Genomic DNA, 11,461 nt, shown 5'->3' with positions numbered 1-11,461 from the left:
GAATATAGATCTTTAAAATGGGTCACATTTATACACATGTGGACAAAATTGTTGGCACCCTTCTGTTAAAGAAAGAAAAACCCACAAAGGTCACTGAAATAACTTAAAAATGACAAAAGTAATAATAAATAAAACATTTCTGAAAATTAACTTGTGAAAATCAGGGTGTTTTTAGCTGTGTGTTTTGGGTCTATACCCTGTTGGGAGGGCCATGACCTGTGATTAAGACCAAGCTTTCTGACACTGGGCAGCACATTTCGCTTCAGAATAACTTGATAGTCTTGAGATTTTATTGTACCCTGCACTTATTGAAGACACCCTGTGCCTGGTGCAGCAAAGCAGCCGCCAGAACATGGTACAGTGCTCTTTCCTTTGTATGCTTTATTTTTGCGTTTGTGAACATAGAGCTGATGTGACTTTCCAAAAAGCTCCAGTTTTGTCTCATCTTTCCAAAGGATATTCTCCCAGAAGCTTTGTGGCTTGTCAATATGCATTTGGGCAAATTCCAGTCCTGCTTTTTTTATGATTTGCTTTCAACAGTGTTGTCCTCCTCGGTCCTTCCATGAAGTCCACTTTGGCTCAAACAGCAACGGATGGTGCGATCTGACACTGATGCATCTTGACCTTGGAGTTCACCTCTAATCTCTTTGAAAGTTTTTTCTGAGCTCTTTGGTTACCATTCATGTTATCTGTCTCTTCAATTTGTCATCAATTCTCCTCTTGCGGCCACATCCAAGGCAGTTGGCAACAGTCCAGTAGACCCTAAACTTCTGAATAATATGTGCAGCTGGACTCACAGGAACATCAAGCTGCTTGGAAATGGTCTAATAGCCTTTAATAACCTTTAATTGTCTATAATCTTCGTTCAAATCTCCTGAGACAACTCTCTCTCTTTCTGTGTCCATGCTAAGTGTGGTACACACCATGATACCAAACAGCACAGTGACTACTTTTCACCCTTTAAATAGGTAGACTGACTGATTACATGTTTGAAGACACCTGTGATGCACACAACACATTAATACAATAATACATTTTATTTATAAGCACTTTTATGGATACCCAAAGACACTTTACAGCACATCAAGAACACTGAAGCAGCAAATAACATCAAACAAATAATACCCCCCAGGTTTGTTGCTTGGTCTTGGGTGGTGGAGTCCGAAGGTTTGCATCAAAATCAATGTCTGATTCTTATTAGTTAATTTACTATACATTTTTATTTATTATTACTTTTGTCAATTTCATGTTATTTCAGTGAGCATTAACGGAAGGGTACTAACAATTTTGTTCACATGTATAACTATGTATGTTACCAATAACCCAGTATTTCTGTGTGTTGTTTTTAACTCTAATTAAAAACAATAGTCGGATATAAAAATTATTCTCTGTAATTTCTTTGTAATTTTCCTCTTGCGCCACACCAAGGCTAGATGTTCCGAACACACGCAATAAAGTCAGAAATTAAGTGCATCACAAATGAATCACAGAGAAAGCTGGGAGCTGTTACAACAGGCGGGAAGGGGTGCGTTCCGTTTGGGGGAGGGTCGCGTTACGCCCACCGTCTCACTGCCTAGACGGGCACGAAGAGGACTACAAATAAGACCGAGAAAACTGTGGAGTCACACAGTATTCCCCCCTGAACTGAAGATTCACTGAAAACAAAGCTTCATCAAAGAACACAGCAGCAGTCATGGCTCAAGGTAAGTTGTACTATTTTTTTTAAGACATGAACAGACTGTGATATTTTAATCATAATTGGAAATTATTATCTAAATATTCATGCACATGTTGATTTAGGGTTTTGCTTTGGTGTTTTCTTCCTACTATTTCCTAATTTAGATGTCTGTACTCATTAAAAGTAAATCACTCTCAGCTGTTTTAGCCAGTGACTGAGGAGATAATGACTTGGGAAGGCAAACTTTCACTAAGTGTAGGACAGAGATGTCACTGTGCATGCTGTAGACATGATATCTGAGGACAACAAAGTTTACAAAAAGAAGTATCACAGCCTGCACATATCATCTGTCAGTATTTGCTGGTTATAATGCTGGATCTAAAGCTGTGCATCTAAAAAATGTTTCACCCTCATGTTTGAGCAGAGTTCCTGCGGGACCTTAGCAATTTTAACAGCAGCTGAAAGCAGCTGAGCCTCCACCAGTTAATCTTTATAGGCTCACACACACCACCATACAAATAGTTTTCTTGAAGCCCTTGTACTGAGATATTCAAAACTTCCCAAAGAAGGAAGCAGTCAAACCTCAAGGTATGCTCTGAATCACCTTTAAAAGTTGAAATAGTTGTTGACCTGTGTGTGCGTAGGCAGAATGTGTAGCATACCAAAAATATCTGGAGGACGGCTGCTAGACATATAGTAGGAAAGGCATGCACTTTTCAGTGATAGATGTGCATTTAAGAGAAAACCTTTTAACAGACTAGTTTGGGGGCATAACAGAAATGCCATTAAATCTTTATAGTCTCAGTAGATAGTAAGATAGAGCAGCTATTTCCTTTACACAAACCACAGCAGAATTTGCATGTAGAATTAACAGTGTATCAATGTCACCTGTTTTCCATCTGTTAGGGGTCATAAAGGGTTTTCTTGAAATTGAAAGTGTCTGTGATGAAGCCCTGTGTCAGCATGGGTGTTACCTGCAAGACTGAAAACTCTTTTCACTTCTGATGAGAGTTTGCATATTTATTTTTCCAGCATTAAAACAGTGTTTACTGTACCAGCTACCACAGGGTTGACGCCAGCTAGATTTTGTTTTAATTTCCTTTCAAGGCCTCTGTTGTCCTGGTGTGGCTCACTGAGACAGTCTCCCTATAGTGTGGTCATGGTTGGTAATGTGGGAGTGAAGCGTGGGCGCGTATAGTATGTAAAGGTTAGAGAAGGAGGCAGGGTCAAAGCTGAGGAATCTCTGCCCATGCAATTCATATTAAACACTGAGTTATCTCACTCTACAGACTACAGGCTCCCTACAGGCTGCAAGCAGTAGTATGGCTTTACAACACATGTGCATATCATCTGCTATAACTATATAAGCACATGCTGTTGCACTGCAGCTTATGAGTAAATCAGTGGCATGAAAAAAAAATTCTTCTGTATCAATGAAGTAACCACAAATACCATAAACTGCACTGCAGAAAGGGTGTTGTCTGAAAGTTTTGGGTCACAGACATTCATCCGTTGTTAGTCTTTGTAATTGTTTTCACATTCTGTAAGTTTTATTGGACTTACTTGCCTTGAGGTGTGAGTACAGTAAAACTCTCTTAAAAAAGAAAAAGTGAAAAAAAAAAAAAATCTGAATTTCTTGGACCCAAGTGAGACATTTCTTTCTCTAGATGGTTCCACAATAAACTGTTAAAAGGATCTGAGCTCCAATGCAATGTTGATATTCATTTGATATTTGCACAGATCAAATATGAGCTAAAGGTATGCCAGTCTAAACAGCAAAGCCCTGTTAGTACTCTGACAATCTCCAGCTGTCCCAGAATATATAGCATTGTCATCTTTAAAGCATTTGCCCCAATTAGTTACACTAACATTCCTTCAATTAGGAACTGAAGGTCAAGATCAGAGAAGTGTTGGAGAATGATCCCCAAGAGAAAGTCTTTGTTTGCTCAAGTCTGGTACCGCCATGACACTACCACCCCATGCTTGTTTTCGGGGATTTTCTTAACACTGATGAATAAGATGTGGGGAGAGGTTAACCTCCTGACATGTCATGGAGCAGCCTGAAAACAGGAAATCAGAGGGAGGAATCCTTTAAGTCACAACACACCCTTGAGAGAAGGAGTGGTTGTGTGTTTGCACACTTGACAGGGAGTGACTTTCTGTCTGTGTTTACCTCTTGTTAAATCCATACAGAAAACCTTATGAAACAAATTGCGAGCGTACTGCAATATTTGCTATATCAAACAGTAAACCTTTACAAATATTTAACTGTTCCGTTTTTAAATCCCTCAAGAAAATGAAGTTAATATGAGTTTGTTGAGTCAGTTTGTGGAAAGCAGCTAACTTTTAGAAAATATATAAAGAAATCTACACTGTACAGTTTTCCAGTTAATTCGCCACAAGTCTGCCATAAAGAAATTTATTTGCAATTCTTGTCTTGTAAATTCAACTAATTACCATATCCTATATACAGCTCGAAGTTTTACAACTTGCACTTCATCAACACTATTTTGTGGCATTTGAAGTGCACCATAAACATATACATTACACCTCTTAAATTAAAACAGAACATGTCTGGAGTGCTAGAAACAGATGTATGTGTTCTAAACATTTTAATGAATATATTGAAATACTCAGCTCAGAAGATGCTTGTTCTGTCTCTCTGTTGTGTATTTAAGCAATATGTAATAAACATAGAGTTATGTTTTTGTGTTCTCTTTTAAGCTCTGGACATCGATCACTGGAACCTGGAGTGTGAGTTCAACAACACCGACCATCGTACTGATCTCAACGGTGTGGATCGCCTGATTGTGAGGAGAGGCCAACCCTTCACAATCAGCTTGTACCTTCGCTCTGGAAACTACCAGCCAGGAGTCAGCTCTCTTGAATGCATTGCAGAAACAGGTGCTACGCCATCTTGACCCCTTTACTTTTACATATATTTATGTTATAATAGTTATTTGTTCTGCATTAAAACATTAAGAACAGAAAATTAACAAACCTGTCACAACATGAAACATGTCATAACGATCCTATAATAAACAGGATGAAGAAAAAGCATTGTGGTCATTCAGGAAGCTGGATTCAAGTTGGAAGTTGCTTTTTTCTACAGTACCTATTGTGATTTCAAAGATGAGAGGGGAAAGGAGCAGTAATGGAGTGGGGAAAGGAAAAGGAAGTCATTTTCTCTTGTTCAGTGGTAGTGATACAGCTATTGGCTTTTACAGCACTTTAGCTCACAGTAGCTGTAAAATGTTGTGTTGTTTTTTTCAGCTCCTCCCTTTTACTTTTCTCCGGGAGTTAATGGTCAACTGTCGTTGTTGGGAGCCCCAGTTACTGCATTTCGAAAGCCTTTCCATTTCCTCTGTTCATATTTAGACAAACCTTGCATCCAGCATATGATAAGCCAGCTGTTACTTGCTATCAAATCCAACTGTTTAAAAAGGAAATGTTGCTTGCCAACAGGAAAACGTGTATAATCACAGATAACATAATCGACCATTTAAAGGACCCTTAATCCCTTAAACAGCTTTCGTCTAGTTGAAAAGTTCAAAAGATGTGAAGGAATTTGTTGGTTCAACTGAAGTCAACAGAAATGAGTTTTATATAAATTACCAGAAGTTAAATCTGAGCTGTGGTCAACCAAGGAATCAGTTCTGGTCATGCATGAAAAGAGATTCCAGAGATGTTTTAACTAAATTAGGCATGGTTGGCGAAATCGTCTGGGGAAAAGTTTCCATTCCCCAGACAAAAATATTTACCAAGATCTCTTGGCTTTGTCCCACATGTAGTCTCAGGGCTTTAACCGTATGCACTCTGACATGCAGGTCCTCAACCCTCTGAGCAGTATGGCACCAAGGCCACCTTTGGTCTGTCTGCCAACATTGACACTTCTCGCTGGAGCGCCACCGTCACCAGCCCCCCCGGGGATATGGTGGCCCTGTGCATCTGTTCTGCCCCTGACGCACCTATAGGCCGCTACACCCTGACCCTGGGGAGTTCTGGGAGGATTGAGTTGATCCTGCTCTTTAACCCGTGGTGCCCAGGTGGGTAAACAGACCATACATCAAGCTATCATCTAGTGGATCTTGTCTAGCAATCATAGGCAACAAAGTGCTTTGATGATCATGTTTCATTCCAGAGTGGGATTAGGACAGGAGCTATTCTGGGGCAATGCTGATGACATATATTACATAGGGGTGTGCTGGTAGTTTAGTGCAATAATTATTGTGTGATTTTTAAACAATAGTTCAACATTTTGAGGGATTATTTTAGGTTTTTGAGTCATCTAAGAAGACCAATACCACTCTTATATAATTAATATAAGATTACAGCAACCTGCAAGTTAGCATAGCTAAGCATAAAGAATGGAAACAGAGGGAAACAGGTAGCCTGGCTCTTTCTGAAGGTGACAAAATCTGCCTACGAGCACCTCTATATCTCACTGATAAACACGTCATATCTCGGTTTAATCCACACAAAAAAAAACAAAGAGTGAAAATGTCAGATTGTGATTTCATGGGGTTATTTGTCAGACTGTTTCTTGGCAGTCACTCCCTGAAGTCTTGTTGTCACTGTGAGTTTGCCAGGCAAACAGCAAATTAGATACAGTATAGCATGTTAATTAGTTGGCTTACAGGTGTCAGTAGACAGAGAGCTGTTCACCCCGGAGTCCAGGCTTGATGTTAACTGCACTATGATGTGTTTTTTGGTTTCCAAGAAATTGAAATCAATAGTACACTATTTTTGTTCCACTTAGGACATGTATCAGGATGTTCAATATATTGTTTTTATGTCTCATGGCAACAGGAGACACTGTATACATGAACAATGAGGAGAATTTGGCAGAGTATGTATTATCTCAGGATGGACTTATCTTTCGAGGCAGCTACAAACACCCCATACCAACCCCATGGAACTTTGGCCAGGTACCAACACTAACACCAACTCAGCGTCACCTCATCTCAGACTCTTAATGTTGTCGACCAGGGAGTCGACATTCTCAGACTGTTCATCGTGCTTATATTGATAACAGGGAACTGTCCACTTATCAAGTGATTTGTGATGTGTTGATTTATTGAGTGCAAAAATGCAAAAAATTCTGAACATTTGACTCCGAACTTAATAAATAAAGTGAGAGGAGCGTTATTGTTACCTGATATTTGATACAGTTTGAGTTAGCCTGGCATTAGCAGTGCATTAGCAGTGCACTTTACAATGTTGCACAATCTGATAACCAGAAACAGGTATAAACATGTAGGCTTACGCCTGTTTTTGTTAAAATATTTTCCAAATGCACATGTTTGGATCTCACTCTTTATTTTTCCATCACGATACTTTTTAGATACTATCACTAAAAAGCAACTAATCGGCAGTAATACTTTTTTTTTATTCCAGTTTGAAAGTGGAATCCTGGATATCTGTCTGAGGATTCTGGATATGAATCCTAAATGTCTAAAGAATCCTGGCAAAGACTACTCAGGGAGGAGAAATCCCATCTATATTTCCAGAGTGCTAAGTGCAATGGTGAGTTGATTCTGTTAAAATGAGACTTATTGCTTTTTATTTGCATTTTATTGGCATTTGTGATACCAATGATATTACTGCACACTAAACATAAATAAGCTTGGGCTTCATACTAAAAACAAGTTTTAAACTCTTTTGATTTGACTGTTAGGTGAATTGTAATGATGACAAAGGGGTGTTGCTGGGAAAATGGTCTGATGGATATGAAGGAGGTGTCAGCCCTATGTTCTGGCGGGGCAGCGTGGAGATTCTGCGCAACTGGGACACACAAGCCTGTCAGCCTGTTCGCTATGGACAGTGCTGGGTGTTTGCTGCAGTGGCCTGTTCTGGTAAGATAGGGCAAAGAAGCCTATCACTGGAAAACACACTTGATTTGTGTCAGACGGATGCAAAATGACACCATATATGTCAAAACATAGATATGATATACATTTAGGTCCACCTCTGAGTATCACAATACTCATTTAAGTTTTTTTTAATACCCTGTTAGTTTCCAGAGCCCTTGGCATCCCCTGCCGAGTTGTCACCAACTACCTGTCGGCCCACGACACCAACAGCAACCTGGTGATTGAACGCTACATCAATGAAAATGGAGATCTCGTTCAATCTAGAGAAATGCTCTGGTAAGAACATTTTACGTATGTACAGTAGGAGGCAGTGTTGTTCCCCCTTTGAACTTACTTGGAATGTTGTAGCATTACATGTTGTAAAGAAAAAAAAGCATTACAAGGAGAGATGTTTGTGTGAAGTTAGGAGATCGGGACGTCTGTGAATTCTTTGGAAGGGAATCTAGGCTATTTAAAGTTTGGAGTTCCTCTTTCAAAGTGATGTAAATAAATATTTCCTTAATTTGGGGACTTTTTCTTTAAATTAAATTTCTTGGGAAATGATTTTTACATTACATTACATTAAACAGTAGAGATTTACACAACAGAGATTCAGTTGTGATTCAGCTGAAGTAAACCAATTTACTACAGTTCTCTGCCCAAACACAAAGTGTATCAGATGTTCATGGAGTGTTTTGTATCTGTAGGAATTATCACTGCTGGGTGGAGAACTGGATGACCAGGCCTGACCTGAAACCTGAATTTAACGGCTGGCAGGCCAGTGACCCTACACCTCAGGAGAAAAGTGAAGGTAATGACCATGCTGCACTGAAGAACCCATGAGGCCATTATTAATTAAGGCAAATTCTTACCAAAGTGGCTCTGTTTCTGCATTGTCTCCTTTCTCTTAGGGGTGTACTGCTGTGGCCCAGTCCCTGTCAGGGCCATCAAAGAGGGTGAGCTCATGTCCAAGTATGATGCCGCGTTTGTCTTTGCTGAGGTCAACGCTGATGTCAACACCTACATGAAGAAAAAAGATGGCAGCACATCAAAAGTAATTTCCACTACAGCCGTGGGCCAGAAGATCAGCACAAAGAGTGTTGGCAGGGATACCAGAGAGGACATCACTCATCTGTACAAGTACCCTGAAGGTAGATATACTGTACCAGCAGTCAAACATAACTTAACACACTTAAGCTGGTTCCTAACATAAATAGTGTATGTTATTACAGCACACCATAAAATATGACCATAACTATATACAAACCTCCTCTGTATACCAGTAGGTCACATCAAGGTCACTTGCTGTGTAAATCTTTACATTCCCTATCAGTGTTTGTGTTTCTCTGTACTGAAAATGAACTCCACTATTTATCGTGTTTAATATGTAGAAGTTGACAAATTTGGAAGGAAGAAGTTAAAGTTGTCATATTTGAGTTATTCAGTACGTGTCCATATTACCAGGTTCTGATGAAGAGAGAGAGACTTTCAAGAAGGCCAACCACCAAAATAAGCTGCTCCAGCAGCAGCAGAATGAAGGCCTACACCTCACTATCAAGGTCACATCAGACATGAGGAAGGGCTGCGACTTTGACGTGTATGCTGTGGTTACTAACAACACGCAAAGCGACAAGAAGTGCCGCCTGCTGTTTGGATCCTGCGCCATGTCCTACAATGGGTTTCTGGGAGGAAACTGTGGTTTTAAAGATCTGCTGAATGTTGAACTCTCACCAGGAGGAGGTGAGCCAAGTGACTAATGTTGTGTTTATATGTGGATGATTTTTCATTGTGCATTATAAACACATTGTATATGTTCTCATAGAGAGGAAAGTTCCACTAAGGCTGAACTACTCTAAGTATGGTGATCTTCTCACTGAGGACAACTTGATCCGTCTGGCAGCTCTGTTGTTGGACTACAGTACCAGAGAGCCAATACTGGCAGTGAGAAACATTGTGCTGGAGAATCCTGCAATTAAAGTCAGAGTGAGTACAATGACCTGTGAGAGATGTAGACAGTTTCTGGCTACTGTCACAACTGTGGTAGGATTTGTCACTAATGCAATGTCCTATTTAATCCAAAGTTAAAATAAGTACAGTATGTATAAAAATGAGCAAAATTGTATTGTATTTGCTGTTAGATCTCATTAACTAACACCTAGAGGTCGCTGTGCTCTGCAGATCCTGGGTGAGCCAAAGGAGAATCGGAAGTTGGCTGCAGAGATCACCCTCCAAAACCCTCTGCCAGAGCCTCTGGAGGGATGCTGCTTCAGCATCGAGGGGGCCAACCTCACTGGGGGACGCGCCATCTCTGAAAGGTAATATGAATCTAGAAATAGAAATGATTATTTTTTCACTCTAGCACCAGCGGTCATAAATTAGAAACTGCCACACAAAACATTCTTCTGTGTAGACACAAACCTGCATGCAGACATATTTTAGATTTTGTCATAGAAATATCATAGATATGTGTTATAATGTTTTACGATTTGCTGCTCTTGGGTTTGTGCAGTGTCCAGATGTCTGGCTGAATGCGCCCCTGTTTAGTCAGGACAGGAGCCCAATAAAAAATGCCGCAGCCATTTGCAGGAGCAGACTTAGACAGAACATGGCCTATAATAACTATTTGTATATCTCTTTCAGTGAATACAGTATAGAACATAAATACAAATTTCTGTCTGGGTTAATGACACATGAGGTGTCTGCACTTTTACTCTTCTGCTGAGCAATTCAATCACTGCACCTCTGTCTCCATAAATGGTTATGAGTGTTATGTAAGTGGTAATTGATTGATATTGAATATTTAAATATTTACTCCACAGGCTGAGCTCCTCAGTGGGACCAGGAGAAGATGCCAAAGTGAAAATCTACTTTACTCCCACCCATTCTGGACTGAGAAAGTTGGTGGTTGACTTCGACAGCAACAAGTTGTGTCACGTCAAGGGCTACAGAAATGTCATTATCGGAAAATAAAGGGAGTATTCTGCACATCATATTGTGCCATCTAACTATTAGCAAATGTACCTTCTTTTGCACAGTGTTTACATAGATAAAATGCTTTTCTACTCAAATACTTCAGAAGCTCACTGTATATTGTGTGCTCTCTGTTTTGATTCAGATATATTTAAATGTGACCAGAGGACGCTCTGTTCTCATGAAAGCTAATTTGATCTGTGCATGCAAAACTTTTTAAACAGAATGTCTTCTTTCTTCTCACAATCTGAACTGACGATTAGTAGTGACGATAAGTACTATGTACTATTTTTTGTTATACCTTTTCAGTGCACTATAATAAAAAGAGCTGTTACACGTCTAATTATTTTGTGATGTTTCAACCAGTCAGACTGTCTTCACACAATCTTTGATCTTGTTGGATAAAATGTGTCTGCATCAGAGCATCAGTGAATGTGATGAGGCATCTGGAGTTTGTGAAGTTGTTTCACGTTGATGTTGTTGCTGTACAGTGAATATGTCACCAGCTAATCGGCTAAAATAATAGAGAATGCACAATTTCCCGAAGAGTTAAGACAGCACTGCAAGCTGTAACCTGACCAAAATCATCAGGAGCAGAATATGTAGGGTATCTCCACCCACAGCACACTGCTGCTCTTAAGGTTTTTCACCATATTCCACTGACATGGTAAGGACATATTGTATTCATTCCAAATACATTATCACCTCAAAGTCCAGCTCCCTTTCCTGGGTACCTGGGACACATTGCATTATTTGAAAAGCTTTACTTACTTAAATTACTCCCATAAAAACATTAATATTCAGTATGTTTTCTGTTCTTAATACTATCCTTGTACATTTTGAACTTGAACAAATGTAGGTGCTTACAGAAATAAATGTTACTGTGACTGTACATGTATTATTACATGTTACAATTGAATTGAATATGGTTAGGTAATATTTCTTGATCATGGCAAGCAGC

General features: G+C 39.6%; 1 protein-coding gene across 1 annotated transcript; it reads left to right on the top strand.

Moving 5' to 3' along the window:
- The first annotated feature begins 1,560 nt into the window (after nt 1-1,560).
- Nucleotides 1,561-10,843, top strand: tgm2b (transglutaminase 2b). Its single transcript, XM_010752938.3, has 13 exons — nt 1,561-1,703; nt 4,403-4,582; nt 5,506-5,724; nt 6,488-6,606; nt 7,076-7,204; nt 7,356-7,533; nt 7,695-7,827; nt 8,238-8,341; nt 8,442-8,681; nt 8,995-9,270; nt 9,353-9,513; nt 9,709-9,845; nt 10,350-10,843. Exons 1-13 carry the CDS (start codon nt 1,694-1,696, stop codon nt 10,498-10,500), a joined length of 2,037 nt encoding a protein of 678 aa, XP_010751240.2. The 5' UTR covers nt 1,561-1,693; the 3' UTR covers nt 10,501-10,843.
- The last annotated feature ends 618 nt before the right edge of the window (nt 10,844-11,461 follow it).

Source organism: Larimichthys crocea, chromosome VI, assembly GCF_000972845.2.
Source record: "Larimichthys crocea isolate SSNF chromosome VI, L_crocea_2.0, whole genome shotgun sequence".
Classification (NCBI taxonomy): domain Eukaryota; kingdom Metazoa; phylum Chordata; class Actinopteri; family Sciaenidae; genus Larimichthys; species Larimichthys crocea.
This window is presented reverse-complemented; position numbering and strand designations above follow the sequence as displayed.

What these genes read in the sequence shown, in the direction of transcription:
- tgm2b (XM_010752938.3), top strand. An exon ending in CCAGAGTGCTAAGTGCAATG is followed by an intron (nt 7,205 to 7,355) that starts GTGAGTTGATTC and finishes TTTGACTGTTAG; the next exon opens with GTGAATTGTAATGATGACAA. An exon ending in ATCCTGCAATTAAAGTCAGA is followed by an intron (nt 9,514 to 9,708) that starts GTGAGTACAATG and finishes TGTGCTCTGCAG; the next exon opens with ATCCTGGGTGAGCCAAAGGA.